The sequence below is a fragment of the Lepisma saccharinum genome, chromosome 27, assembly GCF_977018435.1.
Source record: "Lepisma saccharinum chromosome 27, izLepSacc3.1, whole genome shotgun sequence".
NCBI lineage: Eukaryota > Metazoa > Arthropoda > Insecta > Zygentoma > Lepismatidae > Lepisma > Lepisma saccharinum.
Window position 1 is genome coordinate 57,554,268 of NC_139255.1, and position 16,647 is coordinate 57,570,914.

At 38.6% G+C, this 16,647-nt stretch overlaps 1 protein-coding gene across 9 annotated transcripts in view; it reads left to right on the forward strand.

The window, feature by feature from the left end:
- Positions 1-16,647, forward strand: part of Fak (protein tyrosine kinase 2 Fak) — a 211,903-nt gene that overhangs the window by 119,552 nt on the left and 75,704 nt on the right. For all 9 annotated transcript variants that reach the window (XM_083113124.1, XM_083113121.1, XM_083113122.1 and 6 more), the window contains 2 exons: positions 6,937-7,068; positions 8,278-8,616. In XM_083113124.1, the coding sequence (XP_082969250.1) occupies positions 6,937-7,068; positions 8,278-8,616 (471 nt within the window). The remainder of the gene's footprint in view (positions 1-6,936; positions 7,069-8,277; positions 8,617-16,647) is intronic.

Consider the following 16,647-nt stretch of genomic DNA (forward strand, 5'->3'; position numbering starts at 1 on the left):
CTTCAGACAGCACTTACACTTTTGAAACGTGGAAAGGTAATCATTTTACGGGAAACGTAAAAGTTGGTTTTGAAGAAACCTTAGTTTTATAAATAAGGTTGGATGAAATTGGACAAAAAGAAAAAAAAAAGTTACCTTCCGCTGGGCTCGAACTCAGGTTGCCCTCATGCTAGTCCGACACGATAACCAACACTCCAAACGAGTCAACACGAAACGTTTTTGCAATAGTCGACTAAAACGAAAGATTATTTTCAGAGTGCTAATTCCCAAAGTATAGCATGGCTTGGCAGGTGTGTCTTGCATTCTCTGTACTTTTGTTATTTGAGTAGCTTTGGTCTCTATCTAGGTTAATCACAGGAAAAGTGAGGAGTGTTTTTTTTAGACGAAGATGATAATAGACACAGGAATAATCCTCGCAAAAAATCCAAACCTCTAGCCTTGAACCTTTGATGCGATGTGTGTTTCTTGTTCGAACTATATCTGTGTGTTTTCGTTAGATTCATGGTGTTTCGTGAGTAAATATGAAGAAAGTAAATAAATAAGACAAGTGGGTAGAAGGGACTGGAGCATCGTAGCTACGGAACCATTGAGAAGATATCCTTCGCCAAGATAGAGAATCTCTATATCCCTTGTGATAGAGAACCTATTAGAAGAATGAAAGGACAGATTAAAATATTAAATTTGATGTGTATCCTTTCGTCAAAATATCTAGAAAATAATATAATATACTTGTTCACAGATAGAAAACAATTTAAAAAATTGCCCATGGTGGGGATCGAACCCAGACCTCGCTGATGAAAGTTCTGCACACTAACCAACACACTGTCAATAATTCTACATTTTATTTTCTCCAGTCAGTCTGTTCCATCCCCAACATGTGAAAAAGGAAATAAATGCATCTTAATTTCACTGATAATTGTTTCGTTGTCTATTGATAGAAACCACGTATGTCAAAAATAGACGCGTTTCTTCTGTGAAATATCCCATGTTTCGCACATCATGCTTCTCCGTTTACTGTTATTTGGACAATCACTTGGAAGTTAAAACTTAGCTTTGTCTGTGTGTTTTCACTGCATGTGTGTGACAAGAGTGGTGCGAACGTGTGTTGGATGTTGTTGTAGGTATTGTTTTCGTTCAAAGCAGTAATATAATTGTAAAATATAGAACTTAGTGTAATGCAAGGAGTGAAAATATAAACCCAGTCTGTCAGGTTCGTTCCCAAACACATTAAATAAAGGAACTTAACGTGGACCGAGTATTATTCCATGTCGAGAACACATTACTTCCGACAATCTTCATCTCGTATTTCTCTTTGGCATCACTACTCAATGTACAGAGATGTGTGTATACCCGTGACTGGTATATAAGCCGCAGAATTGCAATGTTGGTTGGGTTGTCTACTCACAAGGCGCTTGGTGGTCGGACATCGAGGCCTTGATTCAGTGCTTCTTCAATAGGGTCGTTACAACCCAGAAGTGTCCGTGACTGTACAACTTCTGTGATCATAGATCCTTTTGTGCGTGTCCTTTCATCATATCATCACTCATCCTCATCTTCGCGATTAGCCAAAAGTGGCAGAAAAGCGAAGTGAAAGAAACCAAATACGGGACTACCCCGAATTATAAAATCTAACTGTACGGAATAACGTATGGAAACTTCACCACTAAAGATAGAAGTTAGCAGCAGCTACTTAATAATATACTCCCTTAACTGGGGAATTAATCCTACTTATTATTAACAGTAATATGCCTCCCTTTGTCTTCAGTTAATAAATAAGGGTATTCTATAATACCAATTACTCAGGTCGAAACTGATTGAATTTTTTTCTTCTTATTTTGGTGAAGCAAATTGAAGTATTCAATACTTTTTGAATGCAACTGAAATGTTGCTCCAGCTCGCTCATTCTAATGATTCTTGGGTTCATTCGTGATATAGCCCTAAAAGGAGAATTGATAGGAATAAAATTCTTACATAGAATCAATATAATAATTTTGAGCTGGTGGTGATAATTGTTATTGGGAGGAGTAATACAATTTCTACGTCAAAAATAAGAAATATTACTGCAGTTGGGAAGAATTGTATAGAGAATGGAATTCGGGCTGAGGATTTTGGGTCAAATCCGCACTCGGGGGGGATCTTCTTTCTCGGTATTTAATTGTTTTTCTTTATATAATAATGTGGATAATATTATTACGATTGAGGTAATTAATATAATAATTAATGAAAGAAAGGAAAACAATATAACAAAGAACAGTAGTATGTGAAAATGGGATACACAGTATTATTACGAATGTTGAACTTCGACACTTTAAAGAAATGTTCTTTTCTTCTTCAGGACGATGCATAGTTTCCGTTCACAAACCCAGTTACCAGAAAAAAAGAATAGTTTTTCTTGTATGTACGCATTGCTTGCATGATAGAATTATTTTCCTGTAGTTTACGGTTATTACAAGCATAAGAAAACAGTTTTTTCTTTGTGACGTTTCAGGAGAACACACGCTCCTTTCATCAGACATTTATTTTCATTTTGACTAAAGATACAGTTATAACAATGGTTAGTAATTTTTAAACAAAAAGAATCTGTTATATAATGGATGTTGTCAATGTTACATTGTTGTAATATAGCAACTTAACTGTGAAAAAAAACAGTCTATTTTTTAAATTATGAATCCCAAATATCATCAGGTAATTCAAATTCATCATTGTTTTCACAAAGTCTCTTGATGTTTTCTGTTACATTAAATTTTAAAGATGGTGGCTTACTCCATTTGTGAAAAAGAAAACTCCACACTGGATCTATGTTGCCATTTTCATTATTTAATTTATTCCAGTGTTCTTCTGCAATGAACGAGGCTTCCCAGACATTCAACTCTGTGTTTCCCGTTAATCTTTTTAAAACCCTTCTCTTTTTGTTTAAAAATTACTAACCATTGTTATAACTGTATCTTTAGTCAAAATGAAAATAAATGTCTGATGAAAGGAGCGTGTGTTCTCCTGAAACGTCACAAAGAAAAAACTGTTTTCTTATGCTTGTAATAACCGTAAACTACAGGAAAATAAGAAAAAAAGAAGTCGGGACTTTTTGTTGCCTCGGATTATATGAAACATCGAATTATCGAGACACTGCTGTAGTTGTTGGACCATTTGAAGGTTGCAGGTGAAAATTGTAAACAGTGCTTCAGTAAGTGCATGTAACAGAAAGGTGGTTAAAAGCGACCTTTTAGTTTGGGCGTCAGAGTACCAAACACTCACCCTCCACTATCAAGTGGCCGCTACTTAAACTAGTTGTAATTAACTCGTTTCATGTACAGCGGCAACCTGGTTCTAAAAAGATGCACACGCAATAAATAACTGCTTTAGAAAGGCGACTGATTCCAGAGCTACCTCCTGTCCGCTCGTGATGATTGGCCGTCAGCGCCTAATGGACCGGGGGCAAGAAGCGTGAAATATTGAAGACGTTAATTGCCCGCTGTTAGCCAGATGGACGCACCTGGAAGGATTTGTGCTTCTTCATGCAGAGCAAAAGCACTTCAGTTGGTTTTTTTTCTCTCCATAGCGCCTGTGCTCAGAACGCCATACGGACGTTGGCAAAACAGCTTTTTAAAGACTTTTATTCCTCCCCGATGGCGTACTGGTAACTTCGTCGTCTTGTAATAAAGGTGTCCTGTTCGACACCTGGTGGAGGCACGTGGCACAGTCCCGATTAGCCTATGCTGGAACTGTAGCTTAGAGTGGAATCCGAACCACCGAAATATAGCTCTCACCTGAAATCGATAACTAGAACCCATGATTATGAGGCAGAACCTGTCGATCTCCATCTTTTAGAATGAGGCTTCTTCAGAGAATGTTGGTACAGGGAAAATCCCATAGTCCATTTGGAACTTCGGATCCTTGACCCCGTTCACCGGGAAAGACAAGCGCTGACGCCGGGTCGCTTGCCGCCGAATCTCGTAGCGAATATCAGGGGATGCTCTGTATAATTTCACCGTAATATTAACTTATTTCTAATGAATTCCTAAGATGCGACAAGAATTTGTGTGCACCTCGATGGCGAAATCGTTAACCACTTTTAATTGTTGCGGATTCTGTATTGAAATGTAGATTCAATCCAAAAACAATTTTGCAACAATTTTTTTCGGAAATGCAAAATCTTTGTACTCCAAAAGCGGGAGCGTTCGAGCATTGGAAGGGGTAACATAATAACTTATGATTATCCCTAGTTTTTCCACTACAGGCGAATGCCATGAAAACGTGCCTATTTTTCTATTATGCCCTCACATTTCCTCGCTACGATTGAACTAATAATATCAGTAAACGTTAATTGAGACATCCAACTAACATTTTGAAAACCTTAGTCATATCTTAGAAAATCAGAAAAACTAATATTTCAAGGTCAAACTTTAGAACTTACCTTTTCTCATATTAACCCTGCCTACCATAAATAAATCCACATGGTTAACTCAATTTCTTGAAGTTGAGTTGGCCAGAAACTTTTGAGCCACCCTATTCCAGGGCGGATAATTGTTCAGGGCTTGAGAGAAGGGGTCGCTGCATTTGAGGTATTTTCAGAGCCTCTCTTCACCTCCATTACCTCCCCTTCCAATTAAGACACAGATGGGAGAGAAGATTAATAAAAGTCCTTAATGGGGAAGTGAAGTTTGGAGGCTGGCGAAATGATGACTGTGGTAAAGGGTGATTTCCCAACCCCAGCCATATCTTCGCTGCCTTCATCCCTTTATGTTGATTGGGTCACATTATTCTTTCATCGGCTGCATTGAGATTTCGAGTGGTGGCAGTGAAAATGAAAGGGGGATGATAAATCATTTATCACTCTGGTTCAGTCATTTGTGCCAAAGTTATCTTCCCTGATGATAGAAAGTAAGGGGTGCTTAGTGCCACACTGTCTTACGTTTTATGGCAAAGGCATTTGCTGTCATCTGCACATTTCTAAAGGGGAGCCCTTTTAAATTTTCTCTGTGGACGTGGTAATCGAAATTCTGCCTATTGGTACACCGTTTGCTTGGAAATGTATTCAGTGTGCATCACTGTTCGAAACCAGACTTCCATGTGATGACAAATATTTAACATTTAGTGGACAAAGCTAAGAACTTCATCGCCAAAGTTTGATTCAGTAGCAAAAAGTCAAATGTAAAAACTACTGTATTTGAAAAGCAAAGCATCTGCTCTTTCTATGACCCCACAACAGAGGGCTTAATCTGGAGAAATTAGAGATAATATTTTACCTTTAAAAGTAACACCCTTTGCTTTACTTAACCTTTTAAAATATACTGCACTGTTTGACACTCCAAGGAACATAGCTGGCTTCCGTGGTGTAGTGGTTAGCACATCGTGCTACGATGGCAGGAGTCCCGGGTTCGAATCCCAGTCTGGGCATGGATGTTTGTGAGTGTCCATTCATCAATATTATCATATCATCACTCATCCCCATCTTCGCAAATTAGCCAAAAATGGCACAATAAGCAAAGTAAAATAAAGCAAATCAGTCAATCCAAAGAACGTACACTGATTTGTGTTTCAAAGACAGGTGTTCCAGTTAAAGTCTTAAAATAAAATACTCTTTGGGAATATTTTCCCTTGCATTTCATGCTAGTCACTGTCAAAAGATAACACAAAACCAAAAAAACAATAAAATGTAATGCAAATTGATTGACCAGAAAAATGTAAGAGACGTTCTCATTATGTAATATCAGAGGTCCAAAAATATTCCACGTTCCTGCATCATTAAAGATCCAAGCAAATCTTCCATCATGTTTGTAAGCATAGGAAGTGTGTGCTTAGTTACCAGTCAAAAGTGGCTACCTACATTTGAAGATAGGTTGTTGTTCTTGGCACTTTGCATCTTTTAATTTTGAACGCTGCTGTGCATAACAAGTTATGGGAGAGGCAGTTTGTAATGAGAATTCGCCACTGCATCCGGAGTAAATAATTATTCAGTAAAATATCAATGTGTGCAGAATAGAATTAAATATGCAATAAGAATGTTTATAAGGTTGCAGAGGTTATTGAATAAACATTATTTATAGGTCACTAGCAACCTGCATGCTTCTTCACCTGCAAAGATGCTTAATACATACAGGACCATCTGTGAGGACTTTTGTTTGTAATATTAGTATTTTGATGTTTCTAAGTCCATTACCCTCCTTAGGGGTTGAGTTTCTGAAAGTTCCTTCCTAGTGGGTGCTTACGTCGCAAGAAGATACCTCAAAACTTTCAAGCTCATAGGTCCATGGGTTTGGGCTGTGCATTGATGAGTTACAAGGGCTGGGCAACTATATTTTTTTCTCAAAGTTAGATGGTGGTACCACAATATGATCTGTGTCCCGGAGAACATAGCACCTTTAGTATGTGAACACGTCACTACATGGCAGTGCGATGAACAATTATCGTACAGAGGGCAGGTTGTTGAGTCAACCTGCGTTCCAAGGCATGAATAGAGTTCATGTATCAAAATAGTTGTTCTTCAGAAGAGAATGTCACAGGGAGTTGGTGAAAACTGTGAGGAATAGTATCCTACTGTAGTATGCACCTCTTTTGTTCTTGTATGCTAATGTATACTTTCAGACTTGTAAACGCATGTGGTACAATGCTATCTATAAGGATGTTTTGCTCACTCCCTATTCTATACCTGATACGCATGATCTGCACTGTTCATACATTCCACATTACAATGCACAGTCCCCTTCCATTTGTATATTTCAGATTTCCGTGCTGGTTCCGCATTATCGCCCAAAAATAAATAGTAATTGACATGACACATTCCCCAACCCTCATGGCACAAAGTTTTTACATATGAAGGTTCATATGTTCTGTACTTATCATTCAGTGGATTAATTGTAAGAAAATTCGGAACAATTTTTACTAAGTATTACTAGTATGCATCATAATGTGTTATTTTTTTTTTTTTCGTAATTTCAGGTGCAGGAGAAGTATGAAAAGAAACACCCACATTCCGAATGGAGATATGAACTCAGAGTTCGTTATCTACCTTCCAATCTGACTGACCTGTATGAAAAGGATAAAGTCACATTCTACTATTACTATGATCAGGTAAACAACATTCCATAAATTGATAGCAAATGGCTTCTAGCATTACACGACTGTCAATGTAACATACTATTAGGAAAATAGGTAAATTTAAGGACAGCAATAATAACAAGAAAGTAGTTATTTTCAACTTTGGCAATACAACGCAAGTAAAAATAATTGTGGTTTAAGTCATAAAAGAAATAACATTATATTCAAGAACCAAGTCATTTCTTAGGACAGGTAACTTTTGGTGAATACTTTGCTATTGTTATGAAAAGCTTGAATGAGCAAAGATGACAGTTTTCATAAATGGCAACAATAGTTCTCCAAAATTAATTTTATTGGCAATGATTCAGCAATTACTCATTTTCATTTCTTAGTTTTCTCATTTGTTTTGGAATTAATAATATGTTCATCATGAAAGTAATGAAAAAAATGAGATACAATTATTTTTAATGGAATATTGAATTGTAAAATCTACTAGAGAGGAGTTTGAATGCTTGTATTCACTAATAATAAGCATAAGTTGGAGTGGCTGCAGTGGCTCAGTCGGTAACACGTCTGACTACCATGCTAAAGGTCCCGGGTTCGATCCCCGGCCAATTCAAATCTGGGAACTTTTCTAACGATGGAACCGGCCCCGGCGCCCACCCAGCGTCGAATAAAATGGGTAGCTGGGGGAAACCCTGGGGGGTAAAGGCGGTCAGGTGCGTGATGCTGATCACATCACCTCCACTCACTACCGGATCAAGAAAGTGTGGGGCGTTACCCCCACACCCCCTATACACCTTCATGGCGTGGTGCTATGCACAGGGGAGCACTTTACTTTTTTTTTTTTACTTTTTGGAGCATGATGAAATAAAATCAATGATAAACATGTAAGAAATAGGAATAAATAGACGTTTAACTTAACATTTATGGATGGAGGTATTTTTAGAACAAATAATTTATACTAGTAGGTAAGAGATTACATGGTGCTAATTGCTGGAATGTCAGGTTATTTTATTTGAGTAGACATAGACAAACATTCAGTTTGGAACAAGCTTTACCGTGTCAGAAAGGTTCTGATGAGGTAAGTGAGCTAACATTGTGCAATTTTAGAGATCACGTAACAGTAAAATCTCTCTAAGTCAATAGACTGACTGTACTTATTCTTTGGTAAATTTAAGGTTAATTGGAAGCTGCAAAACCAATGACTACCATAGTGGTACATTTTTCTTTGTTCGGCAGGTACGGCATGACTACCTGTTGTCAGACAATCCTGCGCTGGATCAGGATGTGGCCGTCCAACTATGTTGCTTGGAGATCCGTCACTTCTTCAAGGACATGCCGCAAATCGCCCTCGATAAAAAGTCCAATTTCGAGTATTTGGAGCGGGAAATTGGGCTTCATAAGTTCCTACCTCGCTCGGTGCTCAACGGAAACAAACCCAAAGCACTGCGGAAGCTCATCCAGCATCACTTCAAGAAATACGCCGGCCTCTCTGAAGTAGAGTGCATGCTGAAGTTCTTTGAGTTGCTGCGAGCACACTTCCGCTTTGATCAGGAGAAGTTCCGCTGCGCTCTCGGGGTGAGTACCTTTCAGTTCTTATTAGTGTATGATGATTCTATGTGCATTCATGAACTTTTTAAGTGGGTATGATGGATATATCTGTCATGTCCACTTCTTATCTGCCGTGGGTTCTACGGATATATTCATCCTTGACATTCTCTGGTCCATATCTCCTGCTTAAGATGAGCTACGGACCTGCTTCTTGCACTGTTGAGTTAGTTTGTACATGAAGTGCCACTCTTCAGAATATCGAGAATATTTAACTCTTAAACAATGGAGCATGTTTGCCGGTGAACCTGTGAACTACAGACATATTTTTAGTGTGAAATTTAAATTTTCACATGCTTTTAAATCAAATTTTATATCTCTGGAACTAAGAATTCTAGAACTACAAATTATACCTCGTTTTGTTTAGTACACACTCGGCCGTAAGTTTCCATAATCGGTTAACAGAAGAAGAAGGAGGAGGAAAAAAAAATACTTTTTCACGAAAATTGAAATTCATCCGATCCCCATGCAGGTAACGCTGGAACGTGAAGGTACAAAACGGTACCTGCATATTGCCTGATATGTTCTCCATTACTGTGGAAAAAAATGCGCACTTATTGCTTTCTGTTGGTAAAAGTGTTTCCAAACAGCATAACTGAAAAAAGAGCAATGTTGTCAAAATCAAGGGAAAAAAGACCCCTCCCCCAAAATATGCACACAATTTTCAGGACATCTTCCATCCCCTTCCCTCCAAAATAGCAAGAATTAAATTTAACTTTACTAATTGCTAATTACATACCTCAAGACTCGTGCAGAACTCAAAACATGTATCTCCAAACATTGTCAGAGTCACAGTATGTCCTAAAAGTCGCATACTACAAGTAATAGCTCCTTGTCCCATTTATGGAACAAGTTGTAGTTAACAGAAATACCTGTAGTTACGTTTTGGAACAAACCATAGTATAAGGGTAACTTGCCATAAATGCCACGAGATGGAGACACTGCTTCCACATTGGCACTCTACTAGCTGTGTTTATCTTACACTTGTACATAATTTGTGCTTGGAGACTAGGTGTATGCCAATTCAAGAGCTGTGTGAACATTTGTCTTGATTGATTGAATTATATTATTTTAGTATGTTTTTCTGTGACTTTTGGGTAATTGCGAGGATGACTAATGATATGATGAAATTGACGAAGGGACACCCATGCCCAGGCTGGGATTCGAACCTGGGACGCCTGGCTTTTTGCATTTTGAAGTCTTGCCTTTTTCCACTTAAGGGTTTAAACTGCATTTGGTCTCATGCGTTGTCCTTCCTGAGTTTTCAAGCAAAAATCGTTCAGTGTTGCCACTCCAAATGTGCCCATCCCACACTGGGGGAAAGCCAGACAGACCTATGCATAAGTTATGAATACACAACTCTACAATGCACCAACCTTCTTCCTCTTCATTAGCCCCATATGCAACTAAACATTGAGGCACCCTGTTCTGTCCATCTCGTCTACTCCTCTTGATCTTGACTCGTCTACTTCATTTCCTTCTTTGTTTTCCCATGCTTCAATCCATTTATTTCTTTTCTATCCTGCCCTGTCTCTCTTCTCTTGCATCTTCTTACACTACACACAGCCGACATTTCCATCACTTGCTTTGCTTTCCTACCTTCGCCCATTCTATCTACATGTCCAACATATCCACTGATGCTCCTCTGCCACCTCACACATTCTTTATTTTGCTTTACTTCCTCTTGCATTTTCTCATTGTGTATCCTATCCCTTCTAGTTTACCCCACTATTCTTCTGAGATATATCTTTTCTATAGTGGAATTTGCTGAGATATTGATCCTGGAGTGGTCGACGCTTTGCACAATATAACAAAATTTGGACAAGGATCGAGTTGCATAACCTAACTTTGCAAAATCGTCTTCTGCAATAGGGCACAATACACTTGACAAATGAACTGTAGTGTGGCAACAGTGTGTAGCAGACAACTTTACCTCAGTTCTGATACACAACAGTCGAGCACAGGAAGAAAAATATGTAAGATCGGTTTACATCAACTGATCCAGAGGTATCACTTGAGAGAAAAAAATGGTAAACCAATAGCTAAGAACATAATGCTAAGAATATATTCTAAACAATATATGCTACTAAACAAGAACCAAGGATCTCTCACACTTCAAAAACAGGGTTCTTGTGTTGCCAAATAATATAATAGTTATTTTAAGTGTTTTTTAATGTATTTTTCGTGCAACAGCCATGTTGTGTGTGTGTTTATCTTGGTGTAAGCTTAAGAAAGTTCTGGGAAACCAGGACAAAACGTCGCAGGAAACATAAGAAACATTAAAATAACCACATAATATTATGTTGCATCTACAAGAAGTGGTTATGCAAATCTTTAAGAAGAACATTGATCTTGGGTTTGAATCTCAGGTAAGTTATTGTGGTGTATCTGGGTAATCCAGTGAGAGTACTACAGGCAGATGTCGAATTTAATCCTGGAAGGGGCACAGAAACTGTAAGCATACGATAAGATAAAACATTGGAAATATAATGTGCAGATTTTTCTACACATTAAAAAACCTCAAATATACATAATATTTTCACATCAAGACAATCACAAGAATTTGTTTAGGGCAATTTTTTTGTCAGATAAACTAATCAGGACTGGACTTCAGATTGGAATCCGAACCACTGTACAATGACAGGCACTTCAGGATTGTAAGTATCCCATAGACAGTCTGGAGGCACATAGTGGTTTGGATTCCACTTTAACCTAAACTGTAGGTCCAGTCCCGATTAGCCTTACTGTGCATAAAGTGTACTTTAAACACCAACTCAATCAATCAATCAACCATAGAAAGTCAGTGAGGTTGTTATAACCCAGATTTGTCTGTGAATGCAGTGGCGAAGCGTGATGTTTCTGGAAGGGTAGGCACAGGCGTGTGAGTCGTGTTGTTATGGGTGTGACTTTTTTAAAACATAAAAAAATATAACCTTTAAAGTTATTTTTGAAAATGTATCAACATATTCTTGCATCTCTCAACGTATCTGAATAGTAACTCTTGATGTGTGCTAACTCGTAAATTGTATTTCTTGATTTTATTGTAAATTGATGCTTAAATGTCATTCGAGTGGCAGTCCTCAATGCTCCGATGCCCCTTCCTTCTTCCTATGCCCGGTAATAGGCTTTTATGCTTGTTTTTGTAGCATTCCAGAGTAATACAAGTCATTGCTCACTTCACGCTCTCAACAATGAGAGCCGGCCACCGTGGCGGGGTGGTTAGCATATCACGCTACGATGCCAGAGGTCCTGGGTTCGAATCTTGGCCTGGGTATGGATGTTTCTGAGTGTCCATTCATCATATCAACACTCCTCCCCATCTTCGCAAATTAGCCAAAAGTGACACAAAAAGCAAAGTAAAAAGAAACAAGTCAATAAAAAAATAAATGAACGAAAGAAAAAACAAAGACAAACACGCAACAGGAGTAAATCGAGAAACTAATGAAAACGCAGAACACTGTTATAGAAACATTTTTTTTTCGCCCTCGGAGCAAGTTGTCTTTGCCTTTTTACCCTCACCTTCCCTTTCCCCTCGTTGGACCCCCCGTGCTGGACAAGAAACAGATGTGAAGCCTAGTTTGTACCGTATGTCCACTGTTGCCAACCTCCCAATCAGGAAAAGTGTGCTGATTAATCTCTTAAATTTTGCTAAATGCAACTAAATTGTGCTCGGATGACTTACGTCTTAGGTTCATTTATGCATCTGTTGAATTGTTGTTTTTAGTCCACTTTATGCACAGAAAGGCTAATCGGGACTGGACCTACAGTTTGAAGTTGGATCCGAACCACTATGTGCCTCCACCGCGTATCGAACCCGGGACCCCTTGTTTACAATGCGATGACGCTACCACTGTGCCATCGGGGAGGCCTGATTTTATGCATCCAATTTGGGAGTGGGGGAGTTGTGATGTGAACATGCGTTGTTGATTAGTTAAACAATATTGGTAATTTCCCCCATTAAATTAATTACAATGGTGTAATCAATATAATTAGTTCAATATAACGCTTTGAAAAAGTTTGAGAAAATTCGACGACCACAAAAGGCAGCGGCTTGTTTTATCTGTGACCTCAACTCTAGCAATTTCCTTCAATAAAATGTTCCTCATGGACTAAGTAAGGAAAGTTAAAGAAAAGATGAAAAGAAGACTGTGGGCCAGATGTGGCTGGATCGGCATGCTACCTTTTGTTTGGAACAAATAAGATTGCGATTTTTTCAAAATATATTCCTCTGAATTCAATGTATCTGTCTCCTAGGGGCGCATGTTTATAGATGATGCTATATTTTACCATTATCCCAAACACAGAGTGCTAGGTGCCAACGAAGTTCAAATTGTACTACGTTTAGCACAATTATGCTAGGGTTGGCATAACTGCGTGAGGCCGGATTCACTGTGTCCATTTTGGGGGAACTTGCCCCTGAAATTATGCTTTCCCGCATGAATCACATAGAATGTTATGGGACCAGCTGAGGCCCTCGGAGAAGTGGCTCGACATGTGACGATAGAGCCTCTGGCAGGGATAGAAATTTGTGGAAATTATCGTAAAGCCTAGAATTTCAGTTTTCTTGTATTGAGGTGTTGTTTAATGAAATTATAAGTAATAAAATAATCCGTAACAGCCAAATATATTAGGGTAGGCCCAGCCTCCGGGCCTCTTATGAGTCTTCGCCACTGGGTGAATGTACGGGGAGCGAACTAGGGCTCTTTGATTTTAAGGTGCTACTATTAGTAGATTTTTGTGAAATAGAAATAATACTATGTTATTTATATGAAAACAATAATTACAGAAAGATTGAGATAAGATTGAGCATTCATTCCTGCAGATAATACTGTCACAAACAGTGGAAATATTTGACCTAAAAAGTTCTCACTTTGTGTCCATCAGTTAAAATTAATGTCTTGTAATCAACAAGTCTCTGATTTGATATCCGCTGTCGATATATTTAAGTGTCTATTAAATCTATTCCCAATTATTGTACTTGTGCCGAACTTTTTCCCCCCATCTGGAAAAGAATTGCTGGAACAATTTTGTTTGTTGTAATATAATACTACCTATACATTTACAATGCTTAGGCATTCCTTTTGGGAGGGGCAAAAGAGGGAATTGTTGTTTTACCTCCATTTTATGCACAGATAGGCTAATGGAGACTGGACTTACAGTTTAAAGTTGAATCTGAACCACTGTGCAGTGCGGCTCCACAGGGAATCGAAGAAGACTTTTGGGAGGGGAACACCTGCATACTCCATACATAGAACACACAAATTAGTCCATGGTTATGCAAGCAAGTGAAATGCAATTTTGGTTACTATTTGCACAAAACCATTGATGTGATTGTAACACCCCCAAATGTTGGATGTTTGCTCTACATTACCTTTGAACCGCTGTAACTACTAGCTTACCGCCACACTCAAACACACGCCACCACCACCACCAGATGGAAAATCCTGGATTTTACCCTATGCATGACACAGAAGGAAGACACAGTGAAATAATCATAGTAATATGTCAGAAAAATGTGGTATAGTCAGTTCTGGGAAGGATGATTGCCTTCATTGATCCACACTTAGTTTAGATGGGCAACTTGATATACGAAGGAGAGTGAAATGACATTGTTAATTTGTTTTTTCTCTCATCACTTATTGCATGTATAGTTGCACAGTAGAATACTGCATGGGACGGCTCTCACTTGCTCGTAGACACACATGTGTAAAATATCCTCTTCGGTAGTTTCAGCCCACAGTAATTTATTTCATTTTCATGTGTCACTATATGCTAAGATAGACCAAACTACATTTTAATGTTGAGATGATGACTATGTTCATTTAAGTTTGCATCTTTCACTTTATAATCCATATTTAAGGGCCCTCTACCACAGACAAATTACACATGTACTACTGGGCTTCGAGTGTATGCCACTTGTTTTGCCTGTTTAAGCATTATTCGCTCAAGCAGAGCAGTTTTTAATTCTGTACACTATTTAGCATCATCCATGCTTACTATTTGGTACTCGAGCAAAATCCTCTCCCAGCAACACACTATTGCCCAGGTTTGTTTTCTATTTTAGTTACTTTACATCAGTTTTTTTTACCTCTTAAGTTAGCAGCGAGGAGGGTGAAAACTTATGAAATACGATATTTATGCATGTATAATGCATGTGCGTGTTTAATTCGCACCCTGTTTTTTTTTATAGGCAAAAGCAACAAACAATTATATCTCGCATATAATGCGCAGCATAATTCAGGTTCAAGAAATGGCTTTCTTAGTTGTAGAGCTGTTGCTATGTGGACCAAGAGGAGAATATCCTCTTGTGTATATCCTGAGTCACCAACCCATGCCACCTCCCCCCTCCCTTCACTGTCTTTATCATCCCAATGCTTTCACTTATGCAACCACCTTGTTTATTCTGTAGTAGAATAAAGTGACTTTAAAATTATGTTATGGATTTGCAGTACTCAGGAAGTTATTTCCTATTATTTCTCGCCCAATAAATACTGCTGATACACATCCCATGTGGTGGGAGGTGAATGCTCAGATTCTGCCAGAACGGCACAGTGCTGCTTTTCTCCATTTCGCAAAATTTCACTTTTATAGTGTTTTTTTTGTTGTTTTTTGTTTAGTTATTATTACTGATGAAATCCAACCTGGTAATTTGTATTTGCACCTGTTGATACATACGTGTTATAAGCAGTGACATATTTAAAAACATGCGTGGTTTTAATGTTGGCTGTCCGAATTATTCCGTGCATAATACGCACCACAATTTTTGGGGTAGACATTTTGGGAAAAAATGTGCGGATTTTGCATGAGTAAATATGGTACATAGGCGCCGACTCCATGGGGCTTGGGGGGGGAGGAGTTGCTCGAGGCCCCCCCCCCCCCCCAATGTTAACGATGTGGGGGGCAGAGCCCCCCAAATAATTTTGCTTAAGAGGATCTAATGTATTATTTTGCTTGTCTTGTAAAGTTTACTCTGAATTGTACTACATGAACTTAACTTTAAATACACATTTGAAATGTTCTAGATCATCAACTTTGGGGGCTGAGACAGCTAAACCATCAATTTGGCAAGGGGGGGGGGTATGACAGAGACAGCAAAACACATGACTTATTACTATATACTAAGTATATAATTATGAGTATTGTTAAAATTTTTACTAAAAAGAGTTTCAAATGACGATGTGCATGAACGAGGGTAGTGGATGAGATGTTCGGGCTACAAATGGTTCTCACATGACATTCAGAATGAGGTCATTGATATATTAGGGAGATATTTTTTGCACTCCGTGGTAGCAGATATTAAAAGTCGGGAATATTTTGCTATTATGGTTGACGAAAATTGACATATCCATATCTCCAGTTTTTAGTTTATTTTTATCTTTGTTTGTTTGGGTTGTTAAATTTTGCATTCGAACTGTAAATGAAAATGTTAATATTTTTGAGGAATTCATGGGCTTTTACGAGATTCCGAACACTTGAGGCCAAAACTTAAAAAAGGGAGGGAGTGAGTCATTCACTAATTTATTTCAGTGATCAGAGGCCCCCCCCCCAATAATTTTGACAAGTCGGCACCCCTGATACGGTAGATGATGATGGGACAAACACAATGAAGTTATCTTACCTGATGAGGCGTTGAACGTGGAATCTGGCTTCAAAGCACATTACACACTACCTTGGAGGCTGGCCACTCGGTGTCTTATTTTTTTTAGAGTGCCACACACGTAAATTTGCCGTTGCGTAGAAACTAATTTTCGTTTCGTCTCCCTCTCTCTTAGCATCACGTGTTCTACCCTGTTCGAAAACCTTCGCTATTGTTGCCATATTGTCATTCCATTCCTGGACACACTCGCGCAAACTTCATTGAAAACAATTGAATAGCGCTCCAGCTCGCGGTTCCCACCGGTCGGCAGGGACGGTAATGTGGCAATATAGCACGGCGTAGTCGTTGCTTCTTTTATGCAGTGCATGTTCATTGGCTAGCTAGTAACTAATGTTTCCAACTGT